Source organism: Xenopus laevis, chromosome 8S (assembly GCF_017654675.1).
Source record: "Xenopus laevis strain J_2021 chromosome 8S, Xenopus_laevis_v10.1, whole genome shotgun sequence".
Lineage (NCBI taxonomy): Eukaryota > Metazoa > Chordata > Amphibia > Anura > Pipidae > Xenopus > Xenopus laevis.
The window spans coordinates 89,814,729-89,828,655 of record NC_054386.1 but is presented as its reverse complement, the minus strand read 5'-3'; the positions used below and the strand labels follow the sequence as shown (position 1 = coordinate 89,828,655).

The window sequence follows — 13,927 nt, the reverse complement described above, 5'->3', positions numbered from 1 at the left end:
AATGTGAAGCAAGCCTGTATCATGATTTCATAGACCGCAACATCGCAATCCAGAGTCCAGCAGGGGTCAGTGCAGTGCAACAAAAGAAATAAATATCGCAACTTGGAACAAAGTCCAGTCTTGATGCCAGAAGCAATATGTTGACAGATACATCTTTGGTGTCCTTGGCATGACCTGAATAACATATAAAGTAAAATAAATCTTACAACACTGCTGTGTTCTAAAGTAATCTGTTCAAAGTTGTACTCTGTTCGAAAGGAGCTGTTTTGCTGCAACTGCAGAGTGATATGCTGAGCACACAAATAAACTTGCAGATAGACGCCAATTCAGCTGATTTTATCCACGTGGTGCTGTAATATGCACCGAAATGAACAACGCTGCCAGTATTTATGTTGTTGTAAATTTAGTGGTGGTAGAAATAAAAAACTAGAGCAGTGCAACCTTTTTTATGTGATTACTCCCTTTCTGACACAAACCATTATTTCTAAATGACACTGTTTACACTGCAAATAATTCACTACACCATATAAAATTCCATTCCTAACCAGACAAGTGTTTTTGTTTAGTTGTAATATTGGTGTTTTGGCAGCCATCTCAGGTCATTTTGCCTGGTCATGTGCTTTCAGAAAGAGCCAGCACTTTAGGATGGAACTGCTTTCAGACAGGCTGTTGTTTCTCCTACTCAATGTAACTGGAGAAGTCACAATGGGACATGGGATTTTACTATTGAGTGCTGTTCTTATATCTACCAGGCAGCTGTTATCTGATTACCTTCCCATTGTTCTGTTATTAGGCTGCTGGGGGGAAAGGGAGGGGTGATATCACTCTAACTTGCAGTAAAGAGTGACTGAAGTTTATCAGAGCACAAGACACATGACTGGGGGTACGTGGGAAACTGACAAAATGTCTAGCCCTATGTCAGATTTCAAAATTAGATTAAAAAAAATCTGTTTGCTCTTTTGAAAAACAGATTTGAGTGCTGAAGCAGAACAATTAAATGAGGCGTTTAAAAAAAACAAAAAAAAAACAAAACTTGTTTTCCCATGACCGTGTCCCTTTAACCATGACAGCTAGAGAAAATACTCAATTGCAGAACCCTCTTATGTTGTTTTTCTCTCCCTTCCAGTTGTGGGCACTGCTGCACTTTATCATGCCCACGCTCTTCGACTCCCATGACGAATTCAGCGAATGGTTTTCCAAGGACATAGAAAGCCACGCCGAGAACAAGTCTGCTATCGATGAAAGTAAGTGCTTTAAGTCACCCTACTGTACATACACAGGCTCAAGTCTTGAGCCATTTGCCTTCTGTCTACAACAATGTGACCAAAACCTTTTACAGACAGGCCCAGCATACTAGTTACCATTTATAAATATTGAATCTTGTCGAGTGTTATTAACGGTTATTTTATATTTATCAGTGTTTTTTTTTTTTTTTTTAAATATATTATTTATTATTGATAATAATAATAATAAAGTACAATTACAATGTCCTCTCTTTCCTATGTGATTGTCCTCCTCTGTAACTTGTAGACTTCAGCACTACCTCCTTGACAATTTTCTGAGTGGTATCAAACATATTTTTTTGAGTTAAAGGAATCCTGTCATCGGAAAACATGTTTTTTTTTTCTTCAAAATACATCAGTTAATAGTGCCGATCCAGCAGAATTCTGCACTGAAATCAATTTCTCAAAAGAGCAAACAGATTTTTTTATATTCAATTTTGAAATCTGACATGGGGCTAGACATTTTGTCAATTTCCCAGCTGCCCCCAGTCATGTGACTTGTGCCTACACTTTAGGAGAGAAATGCTTTCTGGCAGGCTGCTGTTTTTCCTTTTCAATGTAACTGAATGTGTCTCAGTGGGACATGGGTTTTTACTATTGAGTGTTGTTCTTAGATCTACCAGGCAGCTGTTATCTTGTGTTAGGGAGCTGCTATCTGGTTACCTTCCCATTGTTCTTTTGTTTGGCTGCTGGGGGGGAAAAGGGAGGGGGTGATATCACTCTAACTTGCTGTACAGCAGTAAAGAGAGATTGAAGTTTATCAGAGCACAAGTCACATGACTTGGGGCAGCTGGGAAATTGACAATATGTCGAGCCCCATGTCAGATTTCAAAATTGAATATAAAAAAATCTGTTTGCTCTTTTGAGAAATGGATTTCAATGCAGAATTCTGCTGGAGCGGCAGTATTAACTGATTCATTTTGAAAAAATGTTTTTTTCCCATGACAGTATCCCTTTAAATATAGATAATTTTTTATGCTTTTGTTTATTATATAATGTAGCGATGCACTGAATCCACTAATTTGGATTCGGCTGGACCCCAGAATCATTCTCAAAAGATTCGACCCACTAGGGGTGGGAAGGGGAAAACATTTTTTTTTACTTCCTTGTTTTGTGACAAAAAGTCACACGATTTCACTCCCCTAATTTACAAATGTAAATTCGGATTCGGTTCGGCCGGGCAGAAGGATTCGGCTGAATCCTGCTGAAAAAGGCAGAATGCAAAACCGAATCCCGTATTCAGTGCATCCCTAATATAATGTCAAGGTGTTTGCCATGAGTCTTAAGTACTTTATGCAGTGTAAGTGCACTTTTATTTAACAATCTTGAATCAAACTGGGCCAAACTAGGAACTGAATACTAGGGTAGTTGTCTCACATTTTAAAATCTAGATCTCTAGTGCTATGCTTACAATATTTTTTTCCCTATTAGATCAGCTGTCTCGATTACATATGATTCTCAAACCTTTTATGCTAAGAAGAATCAAGAAGGATGTAGAGAACGAGCTGTCCGACAAAGTGAGTGCCGCACACTCAGCCATACACTAATGAACTCACGCTTTTCTTCTTGTAACTTATGGTAATGTGAGCAGCTGCTTAATAGCCAGAGGTCATAGCCACCGTTTGCTTTCAATTGCAGATAGAGATCCTGATGTACTGCAGTCTCACCACTCGCCAGAAACTTCTCTACCAGGCCCTCAAGAATAAGATCTCCATTGATGACCTCCTCCAGTCCTCCATGGACACAGCCCAGCAGGCACAGAACACCACCAGCAGTCTCATGAACCTAGTCATGCAGTTTCGAAAGGTGAGTGAGGAACCCATTCCCTGAATAGTACAATTGGGATACTCTCCCCTGCAAACTTAATTTCTGCATATATTTTCTTACAGGGTGCATTATCAACAATAGCAAAGTGGTAATTTATTTATCCCGCTCTACTGGTTGCTATAATACTTCCTTTACGTTGCATGACTATTGTTATTGACACACATTTATGTAGCACCAACATATTTTGCAGCCATGTACAGAGAAAAGGGAGTCCAGGCACACACACATTCTTCTGCTGCTATGCCAATCAGTTAATGTTAGTAACTCATATTTAGGGGCAGATTTATCAAGGGTCGAATTTTGAATTCATGGGAGTTTTTTTTTAAATGAATAGGATTGACTCTAAAACTCAATTCCTTAGTTTTTTCTCTGAAAAAAAACTCGATTGTCAGGATGGATGCAAACAACTCCAAATTGATCCCAGGAGTTCTTAAAGGGCCAGATTATGATAAGTCTCGAAAATTGAATTAGAATTTTTTAAAAAACTTGAATCGAATTTTAACATTCCCTAGTCAAATTTGACAGCTTTAGCCTTAAAAAAAAACTTGAATTCAAATTAGAAGATCTAATTTTCAATTCGACCCTAGATAAATCTGCCCATTAGTATCCGGGCCATTTTGCGTATAAAGATCACTTTGTAGTTTTAACTTGACAAAGTGATTTTTGTTTAGATATGGAAGGCAGTAAAATGCCACAAGGCAGAGGACATATGAAGGGGGAGGGAGAAACAAAGGAAAGAATATAAGTTAAATTTTAGTATGCATATAATTCAGTGCAGTGATACAAGTGTGAATCGTGCATTAATGTCTGAGGGACAGTGTAATTGACTCTTTCCCAACATTATGCAGATTGTGACACAACACAAATCACACACACAAAACTGAGGTACTGAAACTGTAGTACTTCACATAGCCAGCTGCACATTTAAGCTATGTCTACATCCAAGCAAGTAAAGTTATTAATTGTTTAATTGGAAGGGTAACCGGATTGGTGCATTTGTGTTTAAATACTGTGGTTTGATATGTTTGTATCTAGCCTATGACTAAGTGTATATAACACAAAACACGTACGGCTAATAATGATATAAATATTTTTACTGAATTCTACTGCCTGGGGGGTCAGTCTTGTAAGGTGCACTCTTAACCAACCACAACAACTAACTGGGTGCTAGGTCAACACCATAATGCATACATTACCAAAAATAACCGCACTCCAAGGACTTCTCAAGTGAAAAACACAAAAAATGTATTTCAACGTTTTGGCACCATCACTTAGGCCGCCATATAAAATCTGGGTTTTTTCCGCACTCCACTGTATTAGGCAAACAACCCAGGTGCTACTTTATTAAACGTAATTGATATTTGTCCAAACAGAAATGAGTGCACGCTGGGAACTCGTATATATATATTTATTGAACTAATCCCCCATTTAGTGCTTTGCCTTAGCCTTATTGATTTCTCTGTTATCCTTTACAGGTGTGTAACCACTCAGACCTATTTGAACGTCAAGAAACGTGGTCCCCCTTCCACTTTTCTTTAAGGCCTTACCAAATCTCTAAGTTTTTGTTCAGGCATGGGAATATCAACTGCATGAACTGGTCTCGAAATAGGTAAATATAGCCAAAAGATGTGTTCTGATGTAGCACGGGTGTTCTAGTTTCTCTCAGAGACCTGCACATGAAATGTCTTTGTTTTCTTGCTCAGTAAGAATGTAAGTGTAGGACAGTGTTGCAAATATATGACACTAAGTTGAACTTTGTGAATGCATCTCAAGGAAAAACATGGTATTAGTTGTTTCTTTGCACTTATATTTTAGCTTATTTCCATTGCTACTCTATCCTAGTCCTAGATGGTTTTTGGAATATCTTCAGTTTGGGTTTGAACATTCTGTTTCAAATATAAGTAGCACACAAGCTAATCAAGCTGTGATGGGGCAACGGGACTTCTTTGTGCCAGACCACAAGCAAAAGACTTGCACACTACAGCCGATCGAATGTTCAAGTAATGTAATAAGACCTTCTTGTTCGTTTTATTTTTCAAGGTGGCTACGTGTGCTGCTTTCGCCTTTTGCACCTGATCACATCCAACAATCTCTCTTCCATAGAAACGGTAGGTGGTTTTTGCTGCTTTAGTATATGTCAGAAATCTATGGAACAAAGTACATACTGTACTTAGCTTCTAGCTTCCCATAAATGTCTCCTAACATTCACATAAACATGTATATATGTATGTGTGTGTATATACACACACACACACACACACACACACACACACACCGCCTCAATTCGGTCCTCGATCTCAGGAAAGAAAATCAAACCTGCCCAATTGATAGCTGCCTGATTTTTGGCCTGATATCGATCGGAGAGACTGGTCAGAAGACCCCACACTGATGCCGAATCAGTCTAAAGGACTGATTTCAGCAGCTTTAAGAAAAGTGAATTATTTGAGTAAATTTATATCCAGATTAAAAAGTGAACTATAATCCTTGAATTTTTTTTCTCCCAATTTGTAGGGTCAGACAAAGAAAGCTGCTTCTCTTTCCTTCGATTCTTTGATGTCTGTTCTGCAGAGATAGCCAACCTCATGCTTCGGGGGCATCTCCCAAGGTAACTGCATATAGGATAGTTATTTTGAATTAATTACATTTTTACTTATTCATTTGGAACAGTGTGAGTATTTTGCACGTGAATGCAGACATTCTATATTAAATATTTTAGAAGAGTCGTCCTGGTCAGTTTATGAGACAAGTACAGTAGATAAAAGAATACAAGCAAGGCACACATTATATTATCTACATTGGGTATGCAACCTTAGTTGTATAGGGTTAAAATCTGTTAAATTATGTCTCTGTTTCTTTATCTATATTTCTCTTGCAGATATCTGTGGGACACAGGGACCATGGGTTTAGCTTCTACCATCAGGAGGCAGGACACTAGAAGAAGAGCTGACTCCTCCCCCTTTAGCGATACCCCCCTCTCACTGTAGGGAAGCGTAGTTTTTCTAGTGTCCTCAAGGAACGCATCCGGATATGCCAACATCTTGTCGGCATTTGCGCGTATTAGGAGAATCGTCACTTCCGCAGACTACGTTGTAAGTGCGCAGCACTTGTCGGGTGGCGGTTCCTGTGTCGGTGCAGAGAGATTCTTCTTCTAGGTTGGCATAAACATCTCACAGAGGTATCCGGTTTGGACTACAGAGCTGCAGACTTTTCACAACACAAGGGACGTGGCACAGACTCCTCAAGGTCAGACTAAGGGACCAGGGGTTGGGGAAGAGGCATGGAAGGGGCAGGCACCAGGGGACAGAACTCGCTTACCTACCTAATTAATTAAGGGACCGTTTGCTAGGACTGGTCATGCTACTTCGAAAATTAAGTATTTAGCATGCGCCAAATGCCACAAACGCCTACCATTTGGTCATAAGGAACCATTATGCAGTAGCTGTGCTCCGCCTGCTTTCGCTGAGTCTCCCCTGAGGGCTCAGGAACTGCAGGAAATAGCTGTCCTAGAGGTCAATAGAGAGGACCCCTCCTCCTTCTCAGACATTAACAGCTTCCATTCCACAAACTCACATGGCCACTGATATTGCACCCCCTGCTTGGGCAACCCAGTTATCTTCTGGCATTCCTAAGTTAGCAGCCTAGCTGGATAAGCTTCTAGATAGACTGGACCAAGGTGCAATGGAGCCTAAGACCTGTGCTTGTAAGCGTCCAGTTCCATCAACTTCTGCGGAACTCAGCAAGGAAGAATCTAGCTAATTCTCTCACAGCGAGGAACTTTCCCCAAGTGAGGGGCAAAATCATCAGATGACCAAGAGGATAATGAGGAGCCGATAAGATCCTCAGAATCCATAGACAGGTTAATTTCATCTGTAATTAAGTGGTTGGATCTCAAGGAATCAGAGCTCTTATCAGATTCTTCACAGTTGATATTTAAGCATCAGAAAAAATCGGTACCTATTTTTCCTTCTCATCCACAACTAGACAATATTATTCAGTCAGAGTGGGAACAACCAGAGAAGAGATTTCAGACTAATCGCCGTTTTTCAGAGACTTTATCCGTTTCCAAAAGAAAATACTGACAAATGGGGTTCACCCCCATCAATAGACGCTCCGGTATCTCGACTGTCTAAAAATAGAGCCCTACCAGTCCCAGATGCATCGTTCTTTAAGGACTCTATGGACAAATGTTAGAAGGACTGTTACCTTCTATATTCTCCTCTTTGGGAGAATCATTAAGACCCATTTTTGCGTCGGCATGGATAAGCTGAGCACTTCAAAGCTGGGTTTCATTTCTGATGGATGACATTGCTTCAGGAAACCTAGACGAGCTTCTTGAAATTACTTCACAAATTAAACATGCATCGGATTACATCTGCGAAGCATCTGTGGATGCAGCACAAGTTGTAGCTCACACTTCAGCATTATCGGTGGCGGCACACAGGTCATTATGGTTGAAGTTCTGGTCGGCAGACCTATCGTCAAAGAAATCTCTTACTACTCTGCCATTCAAGGGAAAGCTTCTGTTTGGATCTGATTTGGATAAAAATTTTAGCCAAGCCACAGGGGGTAAGAGCACACTTCTTCCCCAAAACAAACCACGTTCCAGTTTTCGAAAAGGACTCTTTTTTTCCTTCGCCATGGAACACCAAAACCTCGAATTCCAGAGACTTTCATTCTCAGTCTTCCAGAAACAAGAACCGATTCCAAAATAAATTCAAGAGCAATTGGCAGTACAGACGTAACCAGCTAAGCCTTCAGACAAATCATCCTCAGCATGGCTACCAAGTCGATCTCCGTATGCAACCTACTGTCAACAGAACCACAAAAGCGACAAGCTTTCTTATCGGTGTTTCACAATCTATTGCGAAAAAAGGTTATTACTCCAGTTTCCCCAAAAGAAAGATTTCGAGGGTTCTATTCAAACCTCTTCATTGTGCCAAAAAAGGACAGATCCTTCAGACCAGTATTAGATCTGAAACAACTCAATACATTCATTCGCACAGCTCGTTTCAAGATGGAATCCCTACAGTCAGTTATTGCAAACATGAAACCGAACGAATTCATGGCCGCACTGGTTATCCGGGACGCTTATCTTCACATCCCTATTTTCCAAGCCCATCAGAAATACTTGAGGTTTGCCTACTTAGGACTCCAATTCCAATTTGCTGCACTACCATTCGGCCTAACCTCAGCACCACGGACCTTTACCAAGGTAATGGTGGCTGCAGCGGCATCACTCAGAGTACAGGGAACATCTATAACACCTTATCTGGACGACATTCTTCTGAAGGCACCTTCTCAACAAGAAACACAGAAAAATCTGGCCCAAGTAATATGTTCACTGACCGACCTAGGTTGGATCATTAATACTGCAAAGTCAAACTTAATTCCCAGTCAGACACTGAAGTTTCTCGGTATGATTTTCGACACAAAGAAACAAACAGTATCTCTGCCTTCCGACAAGATATACAACATTCTATCGTTGGTACGGTGTCTCACCATGACCCCGAACATTTCAGCTTGCTTTGCCATGAGAGTGCTGGGATCCATTGTAGTGGCAATCGAAGCATTTCCTTCTGCGCAGTTTCATCTCAGGGAACTACAATGGAATATTTTATCGCAGTGGAATTGCGAAAATCTCTCTCAGAGAATAATTCTTTTTCCCAAGACCAGAATTTAATGGACGTGGTGGCTTCACTACAGCAACCTATCCAAGGGAAAGATCCTGTCAGATCCAAAGTGGCAGATTCGCACTACGGACGCCACGGCTCAAGGGATTTGGACATTGGCAGAATCTCGACTTCCGATAAATATTCTAGAACTAAGAGCGGTGAGAAGGGCTCTCAGTTACTGGCAACATATAATGACGGGAAGACCATCCAAGTTCAATCGACAATGCGACGACGGTGGCTTACCTCAATCACCAAGGAGGCACTCGCAGTCGTCAAGCACTCCAGGAAGTAAGCCACATTCTGTCTTGGGCAGAAAAACACAACACCTCACTGTCAGCAATATACATTACGGCCTCCAAAATTGGGAAGCCGATTATCTGAGTTGACAGACGTTGGATCCAGGGGGAGTGGTCACTAAAACAAGAAGTTTTAAACCTAATCACGGAAAGATGGGGAACTCCAGAAATAGATCTGATGGCCTCAAGGGTAAACCGGAACGTACAACACTTCATGTCACGTTGCCGGGACTCTAGCTCTCGCAGTGGATGCATTGACAGCCCCATGGGATTCCAACTAGTTAATGCATTTACCCCTCTTCCTCTGCTACCCCGATTAATTTGAAGAATTCAAAGGGAACATCACACAGTGATTCTAATAGCGCGGCACTGGCGTCAACGAGCATGGTTTTCCCATCTGATAAATCTAACCAGAGAGGATCCATGGCCCTTACCAAATCTACCAGATCTACTATCTGAAGGTCCCATATTACATCCAAAGATGCTCAATTTGACGGCATGGCTATTGAGACCCTAGTCCTTCAACGTAAAGATTTAAATAAAAACCATGATAGCAGTAAGGAAGCCAGTTTCCTCCAAGACTTACTATAGAGTTTGGCGTATTTTCAAAGATTGGTGTATACAACAAGGGATATCCTGTTATGACAATATGTTCAATACCTAGAATTCTGGAATTCCTTCAGGTTGGCCTGAACAAAGCACTGTCTCCAGCATCTCTTAGATTCCAAGTATCAGTTCTTTTTCAACGAAAGCTAGCAATTCAGATGGATATTCGCACATTCTTACAAGGGGCAACTCATATGGTTCCTCCATACAGGGATCCACTTCCTCCGTGGGGCCTCAATTTAGTACTAAGGGCACTACAAGGCCCACCATTCGAACCCATGGCTTTGATTCCACTGGCGTGGCTTTCGTGGAAAGTAGTATTTCTACTAGCTATTTCGTCAGCACGTAGAGTATCTGAACTAAGTGCTCTGTCATGTCAACCTCCCTTCCTGATGTTTCATCAGGACCGAGCTGTTCTACGTACTATTCCTTTGTTTGTGCCCAAGGTGTTATCAGACTTTCATTTCAACCAATCACGGTGCTATAGTTCTGTCCTCATCCTCAATCACCAAAGGAAACTGCTCTACTTGCGTTGGATCCTGTGAGAGCCATTAAGTTCTACCTAGAGAGAACCAAGGAATTCCGTAAATCATCATCATTGTTTGTTATACATTCAGCAATACGCGAAGGCTTTTCAGTATCAAAGACATCCATATCTCGATGGATAAGGGAAGCTATTCGTCGCGCCTATGTGGCCAAAGGAAAAACTCCTCCAACACTCATCAGAGCCCATTCCACGAGAGGTATCCGCACTTCATTTGCCTTTAGGAATCACGCCTCAGACGAACAAGTTTGCAGAGCCGATACATGGTCCTCCATACATTAATTTCCAAAATTCTATAAATTTGAGGTCTTTGCGGCATGGGATGCACGATTCGGCAAGAAGGTATTACAGGCCGCGTTAGTTTAATGACTTCGGCCTCGCTTCCTCCCACCCTAAAACTTTGGGACAGCTTTGGTATGTCCCCATGGTCCCTGTTCCCACAGGTATTTGCAAGAGAAAAGTGGATTTTGTATTACTTAACGTTAAATCCTTCAGCAGACTATTATTTGCCATTAAGTAGGAGTTAAGTCTCCTACTTGGTTATACAAAACTGAGCTCCCCTACGGTGAGAGGGGGGTATAGCTAAAGGGAGAGGAGTCAGCTCTTCTTCTAGTGTCCTGTCTCCTGATGGTAGAAGCTAAACCCATGGTCCCAGTGTCCCACAGACTGCTGAAGAGAAGGATTTAACGGTAAGTAATACAAAATCCCCTTATTTTCACCTGTTAAATAAAAAGGAAGAGTAAACAATGAAGAAATAGTTGCCCCATAATAGCTTCTGCAGAAGTGTAATGTAATGATTTTTGTCGATAGTGTTGCCACCCCTGAGCTGTGCCTGCTGCTTACAGGTGCAACCCTTTGCTGGCACTACATTCAAGAGTGGTGGGGCATGGGTATTCTCTGGCACACCCCTCTCTTGCCAAAGGCTGTCTATTGCATATAGTTCATTTACTTGCTTTGCAACTTGCATTAAAAATGCCATTAAAGACTCGTGGGACAAGGTCACCAGGACCATGAGCAAGTGTTACGTGAATTGTATTGTTGTGCACTATTTGAGCTGTTCTATGTGATCTATTTCTATAGAGACCTACATTGTTCAGGGGTGTAGTTGTTTGAAGGGGAACGCCACACAAACATAACCTAAGCTTTTTGAAAAGTAAACATAATTTCAAGCAACTTTGCAATATACATCAATTAAAAAAATATGCAGACTTTTCATGATTTTTACATGCTTTCCTGTTGATCTGTCTGACTACTTTGCTGAGCTGGCTGACTACTGTTACTTTGTATCAACAGCCAGCTGTCCTCAGCCTGCATCCTCCAAACCCCACAATTCCCTGCACATGTGATTTAAATAAGGAACGGAACATCACAGTGCAATGCATTGTGGGTTATGTAGTTCCTGCATGCTGCCTGTAAGCTGTGGAGAAGTTGTTACAATTTGTAACATCAGTGTTTAGTCCCTCCTTCCCTGCCAGGATTTCAAATGATGCAGAAAGAGAAGAACTGTTAAACAGCTGGATTTCAGCATAGAAAATGGCATTTATTCATACTTTTTGAAGAAACCGATAACTGTAATGGGTATATTGGGGGTAAAGAGGACTCTGTTTAATAAAGCTTACAATCTAAAATGTTTGTGTTAGTGCTCCAGCCTGGCATTGACAACAACCTTATTTACAACCAGTTTTATATATTAGTCTCATACTGAACGTAAATGTTAATTTCCCTCTATTTATATATATATATATATATATATATATATATATATATATATATATATATATATATATATATATATATATATATATATATATATATATATATATATATATAAATATAATTAATGTGTGCCCTCTATCATCTGCTGCAGATGGTTAGCTCTTTTCCTGTCTCTGAAAGCCGCCTACAGGCTCCACCATGCACGTGTCTGGGAGGAGAGGAGTGAGTCCGATAGCCGAAATTCCTATCTGACCAACAGGAGTTTAATCCTCTGGGTGAATTTTGCACTCTCTTTCCCCAACCTTCGTAGCTCCTCCACACTGCAGGTAAGATCACATGAAGAAATTCATGCACCATCCCTATTCGTATGTTATATATGCTATAAACTACAAGGTTATATGCTACCAGGTTTATCGGATGGATAATAGTGCAGGTCTGCAGCTTTTAGTGACTTTATATAGATTTATAATTCCTGTTCACGTACATAACAAAGGGTAATTGCAAGATTAAGGGACTATATCCCCTCTGTTCAGCACAGAAATCAAAATCACACAAATTAAAGCTGACTTTGGTTTAATTTACAGTATGATCTATATAATGGTATTCTGAAGCAATTTGTCATTGGTCTTCAATTATCGTTGTTCTAAATCTCTCCTAGTGGTGTTTAAACCTCCAGGCATTCTATTTGTGGTTACAGAAAGGATGGTTAGGAGATGGTTTAATAGAAAGTTATGGAGTGGAACAGATAACAATAAAAGCAAATCTGCTTTTTTTTTTTTTATTTATATTTTTTATTCCTGGGCACACTGTGAGAGGCAGAATAAATAAAATCATAAAAAAGCATGAAGGCCAATTGCAAAGCAGCTTAAAGGAGAAGGAAAGGCTAAAATTAAGTAAGCTTTATCAGAAAGGTCTATATAAATACACCAGTAAACCCTCAAAGTATTGCTGCTCTGAGTCCTCTGTCAAAAGAAACAGCACATTTCTTTCCTTCTATTGTGTACTCATGGGCTTCTGTATCAGACTTCCTGTTTTCATCTTAAACCTCCAGGGCTAGGGCTTGAGCATGCTCAGTTTGCTCCTCTCCCCCTCTAATCTGTGCTCAAAGCTATTAGGGAGCAGGGAGAGACTCTAGCAGGAAGTGATGTCACACCAAGCTAATATGGCAGCTGCTATTCTAAACAAACAAAGAGAGCTTCTAGAGCTGTTTACTCAGGTATGGTAAAGCATTCTGCAGAATATAGTGTTTAGCAAGCACTATTGTAGCTAATCTAATGGCAATAAACTGCTTCTGTAGCTTTCCTTCTCCTTTAAATAACTTATCTCCAACTTACTAAATATTTAAGGATGAATGTAGACTTTAAAAATTGCCAGTAGACAGTAGTATAGGCAGAGCATCTGAGCATGGGACACAGAATGTCAGAGTGACAAGTATAAAAAAAAGTAGTGCACATTCTTTTGTCTCCACCTGCTTTGCAAGACCTCATTATGTGTAGTGCTCACAAAAGTCATCCCAGCTTCCATACCCCTGAAAGACATCTCTGCATGTAGTGTTGTATAATTGAGAGCAATTATCATCAGCAATTGGGCTTCTTTGTGCAAATAGTTACCAGCAGACATCTCTGCTTAAAGGAACAGCAAAACCATTGTGTAGCAATGGTGGAAATTGAAAAAAGTCTATATGTCACAGGTTAAATAGTGGATAACACCATTATATTCTATAGAGCTTATCTGTTATCTGCTGTGTAACCTGAGCACTTTCTCCTTTGAATGGCTGCCCCCGTTTGTACACAGCACCTTGTTTATATAAATAATAGTAGTGTTTCTGAAGCAAACACATCCGATTTACCAGTGCAGGGCCACACTGAATTATTATTTTGAAACACTTTCATTTTTTGATGTTACTGTTCCTTTAAGATGGGTGTTGCAGTAGCCTGTACTTGCTCTTCATGGTTTCTGGCAACCCTGACAGGGACGCGGCAG

General features: G+C 40.5%; 1 protein-coding gene across 2 annotated transcripts in view; it reads left to right on the top strand.

The window, feature by feature from the left end:
- The window catches only part of LOC108704444 (chromatin-remodeling ATPase INO80-like), a 67,893-nt gene that overhangs the window by 30,081 nt on the left and 23,885 nt on the right, over positions 1–13,927 (top strand). For both annotated transcript variants that reach the window (XM_041574364.1, XM_041574365.1), the window contains exons 18-24: positions 1,127–1,244; positions 2,715–2,800; positions 2,922–3,089; positions 4,586–4,719; positions 5,151–5,218; positions 5,622–5,715; positions 12,096–12,270. In XM_041574364.1, coding sequence (XP_041430298.1) covers positions 1,127–1,244; positions 2,715–2,800; positions 2,922–3,089; positions 4,586–4,719; positions 5,151–5,218; positions 5,622–5,715; positions 12,096–12,270 — 843 coding nt within the window. The remainder of the gene's footprint in view (positions 1–1,126; positions 1,245–2,714; positions 2,801–2,921; positions 3,090–4,585; positions 4,720–5,150; positions 5,219–5,621; positions 5,716–12,095; positions 12,271–13,927) is intronic.